This window comes from Zingiber officinale, chromosome 9B (genome assembly GCF_018446385.1).
Source record: "Zingiber officinale cultivar Zhangliang chromosome 9B, Zo_v1.1, whole genome shotgun sequence".
Classification (NCBI taxonomy): Eukaryota; Viridiplantae; Streptophyta; class Magnoliopsida; order Zingiberales; family Zingiberaceae; genus Zingiber; species Zingiber officinale.
In genome coordinates, this window is record NC_056003.1 from 4595453 (window position 1) to 4610350 (window position 14898).

Consider the following 14898-nt stretch of genomic DNA (forward strand, 5'->3'; position numbering starts at 1 on the left):
CTAGGGGGAGCCTTGAACTATGCATTTTTCACATTTTTATCCTAATTTCAAATTTTTTAAATCCTAATTTTTCATAATATTTATATTTTTACACTTAGTAAAATTCTTTCATATTTTTCGACTTTTAAAAATGTTCAAAATTATTTTTGAAACATCTTTTTATGTTTAAATTTAAAAAAAAAAATTTAAGTTTTTTTTACAAAATTCTTATTTTTCAGACTTTTAAATTTTTTATCTTTGCAAAATTCAGGTAAAATATTTTTCTGAAAACTTTTAAGGTGTTAATATTTTCAAACATTTGAACCAAAACATTTTACTTACTTATTTGCTTTTAGAAATTCTAACTTAGTAAATTTTTGCTATTTTTCAAGTTACCTGTTTAACTTAGGAAAATTATTTTTTTCAAAATTATTTTAACTTAGTAAAAATTTTCAATTTTTTTTAGCTTTTTAACTTGGTTAAAAATATTTTTGAATATCATAATTATTTTTTTTCATTTCAAGTAATTTTTGAACACTTAGTTAAAATTGTTATACATTTCAACCCTACTGGTATGTTGGTCTTCCCCTATTTTTGATGTGTGTCAAAGGGGGAGAGATAATGAATTCAGGGGGAGTTGTTTAACTCAGGGGGAGTATTAAAAGTTAAAAGTTAAATTGCTTGACTATTTAATTGTTGATTGTTGGATATTTTTAATTTAACTTTGAACTTTGGTTGCCAAACATCAAAAAGTGGAAGATTGTTGGTACAAGTTGCACAAGAATCAAACTTAAGTTTTGATGTTGTCAAAGGTTCAAGTTAAGTCTTGTTATGATCTAACAAGTTGACTGAGTGTGCATGATGTTTACTCAACCGTGAAAGACCTAGTTGGAGGCTAGGCAGGAGAAATCTTAGCAGATCGTGGAACCCAGGTGCAAGTCCAAGTAGGTCGAGGAGACCCGAAGCTTGGCAGTGTGATCGAGAGGTCTGGAGGACCGAAGATCAAGAGAAAAGTCTTGGGGAGCCGATCAAGGCTGAGTGAAAAGTCCAAACTAGATCTGGAGGATCAAAGTTTGGCAGGTAGGTTGAGGTAAATAAACTGGAGGAGCGACAGTGAGGTCGGGTTCCCGAAGGGAACAATCTTAGGTCGCTGATCCAACTGAAGAAACCGGGAAGATTTCCAAGTTGAGATCAAGACAAGTCTACTGTCTTTCATATTACTCTTGCTTTATAATATTACTGTTCTAACATTTGTTTTGCAAGAGATGTTTTTGTCTTAATACTGTTTTGCAGGTCCGGCTGAATCGGTCGATCGAACAGTAGTATCGGTCGACCGAACCAGGCAAAATTAGAACAACATTCAGATTAGACCAGAACAGATCAGAGTCTGATCAAAGTTTGATCGGTCGACCGAACAGTAAGATCGGTCGACCGATCCATGGTGACTCAGCACTGGACAACTCATTAGTACCGATCAGCAGGAAAAGGAAAAAGCCTGATCGGTCGACCGAACCGGAGGACCGGTCGACTGATCAAATCAGCATTAAATACAGCATTAAAAGAAGATCTCAGCTAATTGTGACGAACAGGGAAAATATCCTGTTCGGTCGATCGAAAGGCATGATCGGTCGACCGAACCCTTAAAGAGCATTGATTGTCGGAGATCGAGCAAGCATCAGAATCCAGCCAGGAAGGAAGGGAGCAGGTTCGGTCGACCGAACGCCCAAGGCACCTATAAAATGAGGCTCGAAATCTGAGGCCACAACAACTCTTCTGATCATCTAAAAAGCTCTTCTTCGCGTACGAATTGTGCTACACATCTTCAATAGCTCAGCAAGTCACTCCGTTCGGAAGTATCGACCAAGCTATATCCTACGTATACGATTGTCAGTATATTTATTTTCATATTGCACTTAAATTAAAATAAGATAGTAGGAGTGTTACTATCTTATTTCATTGTACTTGTACGATCTGCTTCTTTCCGAAAATTTCGGAAATAAGGGTTTTAGTGCTTTGCCCATCGGTGCGATCGAGGACCGCGGGCCTTCGAGTAGGAGTCGAGCTAGGCTCCGAACGAAGTAAACGACTTTGTCTCTTTTCTTATTTCCGCTGCACGATTCTGATTTAAAAAGTAAAAGAAAAGTTTTAAAAGAAGCGATATTCACCCCCCTCTGTCGCTCACATCTGATCTATCAATTGGTTCATTTCCAAAGGTTGTTTTATCTTAATAGAGTTAGAAGATGTGATATTAATTCTCATTTGTTGCATCGTGGGAGTTATTGGATTAGAGTATACAAATTGCCAACGAACGTACCAGAACAGATAACTTCCCTATTTATCTTGATAACACCTTTGCTATCATAAATAGATAGAATATCCATCCTTGTATTGTTTAGAAACTGAAATCAAGTTCTTTCTAAAACTTGGTATGTAAAGACAATTTATTAAAACCAATATTTTATTTCTATAAAATCTCCCACTGCAACAGCTGTTACTTCTGTAGCATTACCCATGTAAACAGTGATTTCTCCTTTGTGTAGTTGTCGGGTTTCCTGAAACCCTGCAATGATTTGCAGACATTATCAGTGGTTATCATATCTACACGCTAGGTACCGGTAGATAACACCATTAATCATGTTCCAACTACTAGAGAATAAGATATACCTATATTGTTCTCTTCCTATGAGGACAGTCCTGCTTACAAATGTTCAGACTGCTTGCAAATGAAGCACTTGCCTTTCGGCTTCTTCATTCCTGCTTTTAGTCCAGTACATATAGATCATACAGTCTTGCCTGTCAGCCTGATTCTAGTGTCCGAAGAGTTCCTTGAGATTATACATCATGTCTTGGCTAATAGGCATGGTCTGATGCTGATGTTGCAGCACATTTGATATAAAAGTCAAATGTAACTCCGCGTCATCTCATCTGTCTTGACCCATTTCCTATGATGCTCAGTCTCCTCTTCACTAGAATCGTTATTAGGCACATTAGAGCAGACATCTAATAGTACAAACTAATAACTTTCAGCAGTTAGGACAATGACAAGATTTCTTTTCCAATCTATGTAGTTGAGACTAGTAAATTTGTTCTCTAAAAATTTTCATGGGACCGAATCAATCACCAGAGATAATAAATGAATCTACACTCTCCTTTAATTATATATAAAATACCTAATTAATTTTTATTAATAATACTTAATTAATTTTTTTTAACTAAGATAAATTCAAATTTTGATGAATCGAATTTATCGATATTTTAATCTATTAGACCAAACTGTTTCTTCTCCTTTTACTCTTTTCCCAAATAAAAAAAGACAAACAATTGTACGTGTTAATAAAAAAGAACTTTAATAAAAAAAAAAAGAAAGAAAGAAGAGCTACCCTGTGGCACGCTTCGTGCGATTTGATACGGTGTGGATCAAAATTAGTATTAGATCGATCCAGGGATCGATTTAATCCCGCTTTGTTTTTTCGCGCCCGTTGAATCGATCCACTGATCGATCCAACGGGATTCAACCCCGCTTGTTTTCTAGTGCCCATCGTGCCAGTCGCGCCCTCCCACCGCCGACGGCCTCCAGCCGCCTGCTCCCGAACTTTACTATAACCGGAGGGGAAGGTGAATCCAAGGGGTTCCGACATCCAGCGGGGCTGAAGCCCCCGCTTTGTCTTCTCACCCTTACTGGATCGATCCACTGATCGATCCAGTAAGGCTGAAGCCCCGTTTCATTTTTTTCACGCCTGCTAGATCGATCTAATGGGGATGAATCAATGGATAGATCAATCCATCGCACCGATCCGCATGAATATGTGTCGCAGGATAATATTAAACCCAAAATGAGTATTCAATAGCTAGAAATTATATTTTATTTTTCATAATCGATTATTTGATAATCGCACGCTAAAACATATGCGAGACAAAGTAACAATTACGAGCTCACCTTTCTATGCGACAATCATTTCCTTTCCTCTCACAGAAAAGAATCCTATCCACCCACGTTGCGACAGCGTGTCATTTCTTAGCGTCCGCATATTCCCTTGCCCGCAGATGACAGCAGCGCACGATACCGGTAAAATTACTAAAATCTCCTCACTCTCTTTAAATCAGCCGAGTAATTGCCATGGGTATTCTCGTCTTATCGGCCAAGATAATTATGGGTTCTCGGGCGTCTTCTTAAAATGGCCAAACCTCCTTTATCTTTTAATAAAATAAATAAATAGTTATTTATTTATTTATTTATCAACTGTAATCATGGATTTCCAGATATAAAATGCTCTTTGTCAATTTAAAGCTCAACTTAATAGCATATGATAATTTTTATTTAATCATAATTATTCAATTTTCAAATTCCAAACAAACGTACGTATTTTACATATAAGTAAACTATACGATCGTGTGCAGGAAAATGTTGAATGCTTTACTAGAAATTATGGTCAGAAAAATGTTCCCAGAAAGGGAAAGAATTTCACGTCAAGATAAAAAAAAATATTACGGAGGGGCAATTTCGTCAACAACGAAAAGAGGACGCACTAAGTCCCCGGAGAGAAAATAATTGGAAAAGATAATCGAAATTGGTCCACTCGATCCCTCTGTTTCCAATTCTAGGGTTTTCTCCGTGCCTCCCTTTTTCGTCCGTTCCCTCCCTGCAATTTCCTCCACTAATTGTTGTTGTTCACCTTCAATTCAGGGCTCCGAAGTTCCTTTCGCGATCCAGTTCGTCTCCCTCGTTCGCTCGAGTGAGGAATTCCTCTTCGCCTGAAGGTTCCGCAGTTACTCTTTGCCTTCTGGGCGTCAGAAGCCGTTTTTGTTTTCCCTTCTTGTGTTCAGTTTGTGGATTAGGGCTTTTGGTTCCCACTCCTGGGGGGAACTGAAGACCCTTCTAGGGTTTAGGCTCGGGAAGCTTTGATGAAGAAAGAGTATTCGTGATGTTCACTCCACAGAAGAAAGGGTGGTCGCTATCACCTAGTATTCGAGACTTCAATGAAAATGGATTGGACTCGCCGTCCAACCCTCAGGGGCGCGTCGGTGGCCCATCGTCCCTGAAAGGGAAGGGGAAGAGCGTGGTAGAGGAGCCACGGCCACCTCAGGCTTTGCTGGTTGAGAATGGAGGGGATACCATCGGAGGATGGGGTGCGGAGGTGGAAGCTTGGCGGCATTTTAGGGATGCAGGGTTGCTGGATGAGTCGGTGCTGCAGAGGAAGGACAGGGAAGCTCTTATTCAGAGGATTAACGAGCTAGAAAAGGAGGTTATTGATGCCATTTATTTATTTTTTCTCTAGTTAGAATTTTGATTTCACCATGATTGGTAGTTCTAGTTATGCTTACCTGGCGTTGCAGACATGCACAGTCTTATTCTGACTAAGTAAAGCATGATTTAGAATTAGATTACTCAAGTGGCCTTCAATCTACTGATATATATTTTTTCATGTTAATGTAGAGCAAAGATATTAGCATAGAAGCAAACCCAATCCAACCAAAATAGCTGGTCACTAGAGCGGGCAGCCACTGCCCACTTTAACAATTTGGCGATGTGAACAAAGTTGCTTCAATTATCCACCTTCCATTGTAACCTATTTAGGATAAATTCCAGGACACTCGCCTAATAAAACTTGAAACGACCACACACTTATAGTGAGCTAGGACAACTAAACTTCCTTTGATACTGTGTTAAGGCTTGAGAGAGACCTACTTCACCCAAAATAGGTAGCCATTTAAGATTTTCTCTTAAAGAAGCAGAACAATCAAACACACAAATTAGCAGTGTGGATCTAAGTAATCTCAACAGTGTCAGTAAAATGTAGTTACTTCTGAAGGGCAAACTGTTTAAAACATACAATTAGTAAAGAAATGCAATCTACACTTTCAGGATATCATGCTGTCTGAATCTGCAGAATATTACTTGTTTGGATTTTAAGTTTCAGGTTTAGTCATTGTCTATGAACATGGGCGACCTATGGTTCCATGTTTATCTTTGACATTATGCTGAGAAATTGTGTTATTATCTTGGTTCATCTGCAGGCACTGCTTTCAAGCTTACGATCATATACAATAAGACATATTGCCTAGTTTTGTCCAAAGTGTTGACAACCTTCTTAATGTTTGCATAGATGCCAATTGGAAATATATGCTTTAGTCTTATGCAGTGTCAAGTGAAAGATTATTTTTTTCTTCTTCCAAATGATCATCTTCTGGCCTACCTTATTTGAATTAAACAAGCCAAAATGAATCATCCTTTAAGAGGAATGTTTAGGAGTCTGTGTCATTTCCTCTTTCATTCATATGTCAGTTCCTCCAACTTTCTGTCTCTTTTACTGTTACCTTGGTCTTGCACACAAAGGAGAAGCACACTGAATATATGTTGATCCAGAGTAGAGTCTTGGATTGATAACCAATTGTAAGATAGATTTGTCATATTTATATCAAGAGCTAACTATTCCTTTCAATATTATATTATAAATTGAGGTTTTTGTATCTGGAGATTTTCTTTTGGATTCACATATCTTCACTAGTTATTAATATTTCTGCCGTACTGGGATTATAGTTGTTTTCTTGCCATATTATTCTGAATAAAATTAGAAATGAACTACTGTTCAGAAATTTTTCTTTTGCATATTATTCATTATCTGATTGATTTCCCTTTTCTTTTGTCAAATATGGAAAGTCCCATATTTCTTAGATACAATGTTGTCCCTGTTTATATGTCATCAGTACTAATTAACTACTTTGTCGTATGATGTTTTTTATGCAGCTTCACGAGTATCAGTATAATCTTGGTCTTTTACTAATCGAGAAGAAAGATTCGATCGCTAAATATGAAGAAGTTAGGCAGGCTTTGGCAGAAGCTGGGGAGATTCTAAAGAGGGAAAAAGCTGCCCATTTGATTGTGGTCTCTGAATATGAAAAGCGGGAAGAGAAGTGGCAGAAGGACTTGGGGATTGAGAAGCAGAAAGTTGCAGTTGTATGAGAGTAACTTTAACTTTTTTCTTTATAAATGATTTAGGTTAAATTATTTTGTTCGACATCAAGTTTTAAGGTAAACATGCCAAGTAACTAAACCCATTTGTAAATGCGGTTCTTATGTCTTTTTTGGAAAGCTACTATTTCTTGTTTATATTCATCAACAATTATGTTCCATGTGCTGTCATGCATAATGTTCACCTTGAACCAATTAGATCAATTAAGAGTTAGGCTGCAATTCGTCAAATTACAATGCAAATTCATCTTGATGTCTGGCTTTTGTCATTTCCCCCCTCCAGAATAGGCACATCACAACCAACAACAACAACCACCAAGCCTTTTCCCACTAGGTGGGGAGAATAGGCACATGAACCACTTTAAATATTTAAAAGACACTTTAAATTGGTGACACGGAGAAAATAAGATGCTTCTTATAATGCTCTTGTTGTATGTAATCTTTCATTCATTTTCATCCAAAATTTGGAATCCAAGACACCAATTGAAATATTTAGAAAGCTTCTTAAAAAAGCCTTTTCTTCTGTCATACTCTCTGCTTATATGTCTTTCTAGTTTCTATGGAAGTTTCAATGCTAGGTGCTTGAAAGACAACACTTGAATCTGTCTAATGTGCAAACACACTTCTCTTCTAATGTGGTACTCCTAGTTCACTAGTTGCAAAAGTGCTACTTGATTGGATTCATCTTAGTTTTGAATTACTAAGGAACTTTGTTTCTTGGTAACTAATTATATGGTCTTTGGTTATCTTATTATTCTATGCTTGGGAAATTTCTTCCTAATACCATGATGTTTGCCATGGTCTTGTAATTTAATATATCTCTGACTATATATTAAATTATCTGTTTTTCTGTGCTTGCATTACAGAGTTTGAACTCATTAGATGCAACTTGATTCCTTCTAGAGCTCCAAAATCAAGATTGATTCATGTCTTCTTAGGTGGCTGTGAAATTTATAGGGAAGGATGCATTGAGTTTTAGAGGTTGAAACCAATGATTAATGAGCTTGAGTCAAGGATCAAGAGGAGAAGCAGGAGGTCCCATATATAGTGCATACTGTAGAGTGATGATTTTGCTGGCCAGGCAGTAGAGCAGCTGGTTCTTGGAGATTTTGGAAGGACGGTAGTGGCTGTTGTCTTGAGGAGACATGGTAGGTACCAGTCAAGGATCAAGAGCAGTATGAGGAATAGTGTATACTGTATAATGATGCCTTTGCTTGTCAGGTAGTAGAGCAGCTAGTTGTTGAAGAATGTAAGAGTTGTCTTGAGGGGACATAGCAGGCGTATGAGCTTCTTGTATTCCAAAAATTTTCAGTGAGGTCGATGGGTGAAGGCAGGTGATTGAGTCGCTGTATCGACTTATCTTAGAGTGAGAAACCAAGTGAAATTAGATATTTGCTTAAAAAAGAAAATGATCGGTTTAGGTTGTATATCATGGGTTGAGCTGCCTGATTGTTTTCATGTATGGCTTGTGTTCGATATAGGCATGTTGTTACCTTGCATTCTAGATTATCAACTAAATGAGCAGCAGCAGATTATGATGGTTGTGTGGGACACTGTGCTCTTATAGATACATTGATAATCATGTCTGATTTTTCCTAACAATTTTGTCATATTTATCTCACATTCCTTTGGATCTTGGATATGTGTCTGATATCTAAGTTCACTTCATTTCTGAATTCAATTTGATGAATGTTTATTCAATCTTTAAAGTCAGGCCACTTTGTCATCCGCATGCCATATCCCTTTTTCTCTGTTCTATTTTATCCATGTAATTGTGATAGTTTAAACAAATAAAATACAGAAAACTTTTACAGTTTGCATCTTGTTCTTTTCTTTTTTGACAATTGAATGGTTTTGTATGTAGCTCGAAAAGGATTTGCGAGATGTAGGTTCTGAAATTGCAGAAGTCAAGTTTACATCTGAGAAAAAGTTAGCTGAGGCTCAAGCCTTAGAGGCTGGTTTGGAGGAAAAATACCTGGAAATTGAAGCGAAGGCTCATGCTGCTGATGCTAAGCTAGCAGAAGCAAGCCGCAGAAGTTCTGAGTTAGATAGAAAATTGGATGATCTCCAGTCTCAAAAGAGAAAACTTGAGAAGGAGTATCTATCTTTAACATCCGAGTAAGTCTATCCCTTTTTTATCCCATTCTTATTCTGATTTAGTTGACCATACCTTGAGTTTGTAAGTTTATCTAAGTACAAGTTCTTATTCTTTCATTATCTTCTAGGCAAAAGGCACATGAGAAGGACCTAACAAAACAAAGGGAAGATTTTTTTATTTGGGAGAGAAAGCTGCAAGATAGTCAGAAGCGGCTTGTTGATGGGCAGAGACTTCTGAATGAAAGAGAGGATAAGGCAAGTGAGTTAGATAAAATGCTTAAAAGGAAACAAAGAGAGATTGAAGATGCAGAAAAAGTGATTGAGGCATCAAAAAAATCCTTGAAATTGGAAGAAGATGATATTAGTATAAGACTCAGTGCTTTGGCTTCTAAGGAGAAGGTATATGATTCTTTAGCATTACTTTTGGTTTACTTCGTATATCATGTACTTGAATGATTCTAATTTTCAATTTTTTTATTGCAGGAAGCAGAGATCAAGTTTGAGAGTGTAGAGAAGAAGGAGCGGGAATTATTTTTGAGAGAAGAAAAGCTAAATGCTAGGGAAAAGGTGATTTTTAAATTATTGGGTTAATCTTGGAATGTTATTCATGCATATTTAGTTTTCTTGTCTATTATATTTAGGCTAAGATATTTTACCCGAAAGCATTGTCTTAAGAATTTTACCCAAGATTGAAAGTTCATAGAAAATTATGATATTGTGGATTTGCTTTTGAATAGTTTAGCTAAATAATCTCCAAATGAAACAAGTGCTTGCAGACTGTTATTGATCATAATTAAATTTATTGCTCAGTGTCTTTGCTGTTTATGTAATTGCACTTCCATTTCACGTTGACATGTGATTACCCAATCATTAGTTTCTTAGTTAAGTCAAACTACCTGAATTTATGAGTTTTTCAGCATGATTGGAACCTAAATAGTAATAATCCTTGGCCCTCTGCTTCTCAGATTTTAGTACATTTTATGTGCAATATTTTTGCATGCCATTAAATCCTGTAAACATGCTGTTTTTTACTGGTTTGTCCGAGGATCAATGGAGGACTATATTGCTCAACATGATTCAACATACCCCATATCTTTTTATAAATATAATAATTACAAAGTTGGATGGTCTAGGTGTACTGGTCACTATGGATTATTTGTATATTGCTCTTGTGATGTTGGTTGTGCTTGGCATCTCTCCAATTGATTTTAAGTTGAAATTTTGTCTTCCTCCTGCCATCTTAATTGTTTTGTGTCAGATTTTTTTTTTTTTTATAAACGGCATTTGCATATTGCAGAATATTTTTCATGCATGATACACTGCCTACTCTGGGGGTTATTCCATTGTATTGACATCTGTCAAAATTGGCTTATATGTGCCAGTTTAACAGCTACTTTGTACTTGTTGGAATATTCATCCTTCGTTTATGATGAATTATTGAAGTGAAAGTTCCATCTCTTCTTTTAATAGGATCTCATTACCCTCTTTACAATTCTCATTTCTGTTTATGCAGGTGGAGATTCAGAAGCTTCTTGATGATCACAATGCTTTGTTGGATTCCGAGAGACAGAAATTTGAGTTAGAAATGGAGAAAAGAAGAAAAGCTTTTGATGAAGAGACAAAAATCAAGGTAATCGAATTGGAAGAAAAGAATAAGGAAATTGGCCACAAAGAGGAGAAAATTACAGAAAGAGAGAACCTCTTGGAAGTTAGAGCGCTGAAACTACAGGAAATGGAAAAAGATATTGACTCCAAATCACAAGTTCTGAAAAAGTGGGAGGAATCTATTAAGGCTGCCGAGATAAAATTGGAGAAAGAAAACCACCAGCTAAAGAGTGATAGGCAGGAACTGCTCAAGTCTGTATCTGAAGTTGAATCCATGAAGATGGCAATAGAAGCTGAGAAGGTGCAAATTATCAAAGAGGAGGAGCATCTTAAACTTACCAGACAAGAAAGAGAAGAACATAACCTGTTTCAGTTGAAACTGAAGCAAGAGTTTGAAAATTACAAGATAATGAAGGATTCATTAGATAGACAAAAAGAGGATTTAAGACACCAAAGAGAGAAATTTGAAAAAGAATGGGAGTTGTTGGATGACAAACAATTAGCACTAGAATTTGACGTAAAGAAGGTTGATGAAGATAGAGAAAAGTTTGAAAAATGGCGAATTGATGAGGAGGAAAGGATTACGAATGAGGCACAGGAAGAGAGAATTAGCATGGAGGATAAATGGGAAGACTTCAGGATGAAGAAAGAAATTTTTGAAAAAACAATGGAACGTGAGAAGTTGGATGTGCATGAAATGCTAGAGTGTGAACGTGCTGCTATGAGTCGGGATCTTGAGCTTCGCAAACTTGAATTTGAAAATGAAATGGATAAAACGAAGGAGGCTATGGAGAAGGATTTGCAAGATAGAGAGAGCGAATTTCAGAGAAAGAAGGCTAGTGAGTTAAATGAAGTAAAATCTCTCAGTAGTGCTAATGAATTAAAATCTAGAATCTTGAAAGTGGACCAAGAACAATTGGAAAAGGAGAAAGACTATCTGTCTGCTTGCAGAAAGAAATTTGAAAATGACCAACTTGATATTCAGAAGGACATCGATGCTCTTCATTCACTCAACATGGAAATGAAGGAACAAAGGGAGCACTTTGTCAAGGAGAGGGAGAATTTTCTAGCTATGGCTCAACAATGTAAGATATGCAAAAATTGTGGTTTTCAAATTCATGACGTGGATCTTCTCTGCCTGCAAGATACTGGTGTTATTCAATTACCAAGATTGATTTCTGAAGATAACTTGAAACACAAGAATTCTGAAACTACACCGCAAGCGATGTCTCCATCAATGACACCACGAGGTGGTTTATCATGGCTGCAAAAATGTTCTAGATTGTTTAATTTCTCCCCTACAAGAAAAATTGAAAATGTGGAAGATCAGGGAAAGAGTTCTTTGTCACTCGGTTCAAGACTTGATAATGAAGTTTTGAAGGGCGGAACTAATGATGAATCTGCACCACCACAAGGAATTGCTACCCATCCTTTCATCAGCCATAGATCTGAAGCATGTAGCGAAATCAAGCTGAATGAAGAGTCAAAAGGGTTAGATGGATCTGTAGATGAGGCAGAACCTCCAGTTGTAGTTGTGGATAGCTCAGCTGATATTGATGGTATCCAAACAGATATTTTTGATAAGGAGGTGGTTGCTGGGCAGGCTGTTCAGACTGAAACTCAATATGATAAAGAAAAAATATCTGTATTTTTGGGAAATGATTCCCAGCCCAAAGCAGCAGAAATCACAACATCTCAAAGTACCCAGAGTAAACCTAAAAAGATACGGAGAACACGGACAGTGAAAAGAGTTGTTGAAGAAGCAAAAGATTTCCTCGGGAAAACTTCTAACAAGAAGAATGAGTTGACAAATGGGCAAAGTCTTTCTTCAGATTTCCAGGAGGTTAATGATCATAATTTAGTTAATGTGGGGAAAAAGCGTAGTATTTCTCATGTGTCCATTCCTAGTGAACAAGATGTGGACAGTGAAACTCCTGAGATCAGTTCACTTGGAGTACATCGTAAAAGGAGACAAATAGCTGCTCCTCAAACTCAGGCAGTCGGAGAAAAGCGATATAATTTCAGACGCTCCACCATGTAAGTTGATTTTTTAAGGACCTATTTGTTATCCCAAAGCGTAACTGAACTAGAACATAGTGTTATGGCATTAAATGGTTGGGTTGCTGTTATAGATTAATTCCTAGCTTTAACACGCTTACAAGCTAAGGGGGTATAAGTGAGGTTTCTGTAATTATCTTGACGAATTTTTTTGGTTTCCAACTTTGCTCATTCTTCAAGGATCTAGCATCCAAGTTCATTTACTATTTGGGCTGGAGGAAACTTTAAGGAGAAACTTCATATTCTATTTTCAGTTAGTGTCATTTCTGTAGGCACAAACAAAGTCATATTCCTTCGAGATGCTGAGGCTTCTTGACTTCTTTTGCCCAGATTTTTACCCTTGGGACATCATTTCTCCCATTTGCCATTGTTATGGTTTCCTTTCGTACATATAATCTCTCCTTTCTATTGGGAACTTGACAAGCTGTCTTTTATATTAACATAAAAGTATTAACCGCATGATAAAAGCCAGGTTGAGTGATCTTTTACTTTTCAGTGCTACTGCAGCTTCAGCAGCTCAACCAGTAGCTGATCAAACCAAAGGGCGTGCGATTGGAAGCTACCAAGTCTCAGGAAATGAAAAGCTGAAGAGCAATGGAGATGGAGAAGGAACTTCCAAACTAAGGCTAGAAACTGGGCCTGAATCAAGTTTAGTTGAGGGTGCAAAGTCAATAGAAGTGCAGAAGACAGCTGCACAAAATATTGCGGAAGTTCAGATCTCCCAGAAACTTGTTCGGGTAAGTCTCTCTCTCTCTCTCTCTCTCGGGATGTTGATACGCATGAATATTTAATTCACTACACAAAATTCTTGTAGTTCTGATTTCAGAAAGGGTATGCACCTGTACCTGAAGGCTACTACTTTTGGTCATCCTAACAATGGCAAGCATTAATGTCTGCCTAAAAAAGTCTGCTTGAATCCGTTAAAAAACATCTTGTTTCGAGTTGTTTTAATGGGATAGCATTAATGATTTAGTACATTTTTGATTGTGTGATTGAGATATTTACTTGGACAAATACTGTACTCCTTGACAGCAAGAGATGGAGATCCATGATGCTGATACTGAGAAATTTGTTGAAACAAGTGAGCAGACTGATGAAGATAGAGGGCGAGAGATGGAGATCCATGATGATGATGAAGAGAAATCTATTGAACCAAGTGAGCAAAATGGTGAAGATAGGGTAATGGCACATGAAGCAGCAGCATTAGTTACAGAACCAAATACCCCTGTTGGCGGATGGAGTGAAGATGGGGACAGTGACGAGGATGAAGAAGATTCAGAAAAACTCAATGCTTCAATTGGTAAAAAGCTCTGGACATTCTTCACGTCATGAAGTTGCTACTTTTCTTCTATTAACCCCAAGATTTCAAGACTTCATGTGGGTTTTTAGTATGTGTCTGCGTAAATTCATCTTTCGTTTAGTTGTGTTGATGTGCATTAGTAATGTAAGTCTCGTGTATCATTATTTTTTTTCCCACTTTAGTCTCAGTAGTTATTGGTGATGCTCAATAACAGTTCAGAATGATGTATGGATCTTTCATGCTTTGGACTGGAAAACATGATCTAAGTCTAGTCGATTCCTGGAACAAAGGAATGCTGTTCGTGGCACCTTGTACCATTCATTACTTTTTCCTTATTGTGCGTAACAAGTGGGACTCAATTGCTATAACATCCTTGTTGACCGATCTTTTACCTTATCAATTGTTGAGTTATTGCAACACATCAAAGGCACCTTATAGATATGAGAAGCTGCCAAAAATGTTAGAGGTTGCACGGCAGTGCTTGGCAGTGTCTTGCTGGCTCTTTCAAATGACGGTGTGTGTTGTGTTTGTGTTAGGTTGATATAGGTGGTCCTTGCTCTGTTACCTTCTCCCGTAGCCATGGATGCCCACAGGGAAAATTTCGGCAGTGTGCACACACAAACCACTTCTTTCTATTAAATTGGAAACGACTTTAAGACTGGTCGCTCTGCTCAGTAGTTGCTACTTCCTTTATAGAATATTGTCCAGTAGCTTCGATGGAAAACCCCATGTCCCCATGGCATGATTTAAGATCCCAAGAGAACTGGTGAGACCTTCTTGCTACTTGCTCTATGGCAACCACTTAAATTAAAAGCGTGAAGTAGGATTAGGCTACAGCAGACAGTAGATGCGAGGGCCGATAAAGTCCTCAGTCATTCATTATGGCCGT

The 14898-nt window shown here is 37.4% G+C and overlaps 1 protein-coding gene across 2 annotated transcripts; it reads left to right on the forward strand.

Annotated features, from left to right (window-relative positions):
• Positions 1–4545: 4545 nt before the first annotated feature.
• On the forward strand, positions 4546–14333 carry LOC122023900 (nuclear matrix constituent protein 1-like). 2 transcript variants are annotated; one of them, XM_042582321.1, is made up of 8 exons: positions 4547–5222; positions 6725–6934; positions 8814–9067; positions 9175–9445; positions 9530–9613; positions 10560–12688; positions 13206–13446; positions 13742–14333. In XM_042582321.1, exons 1-8 carry the CDS (start codon positions 4902–4904, stop codon positions 14039–14041), a joined length of 3810 nt encoding a protein of 1269 aa, XP_042438255.1. In that variant the 5' UTR covers positions 4547–4901; the 3' UTR covers positions 14042–14333. The 2 variants fall into 2 exon arrangements, with proteins under 2 accessions (XP_042438256.1, XP_042438255.1); XM_042582322.1 differs by lacking the exon at positions 13742–14333 and having other exon boundaries at positions 4546–5222; positions 13217–13282.
• The last annotated feature ends 565 nt before the right edge of the window (positions 14334–14898 follow it).

Excerpts from the sequence above, each read along its gene's own strand:
- LOC122023900 (XM_042582321.1), top strand. The coding sequence starts at position 4,902 with ATGTTCACTCCACAGAAGAAAGGGTGGTCGCTATCACCTAGTATTCGA. Across the intron at positions 9,068-9,174 it reads TATCTATCTTTAACATCCGA|GCAAAAGGCACATGAGAAGG; the intron begins GTAAGTCTATCC and ends ATTATCTTCTAG. Across the intron at positions 9,614-10,559 it reads AGCTAAATGCTAGGGAAAAG|GTGGAGATTCAGAAGCTTCT; the intron begins GTGATTTTTAAA and ends CTGTTTATGCAG.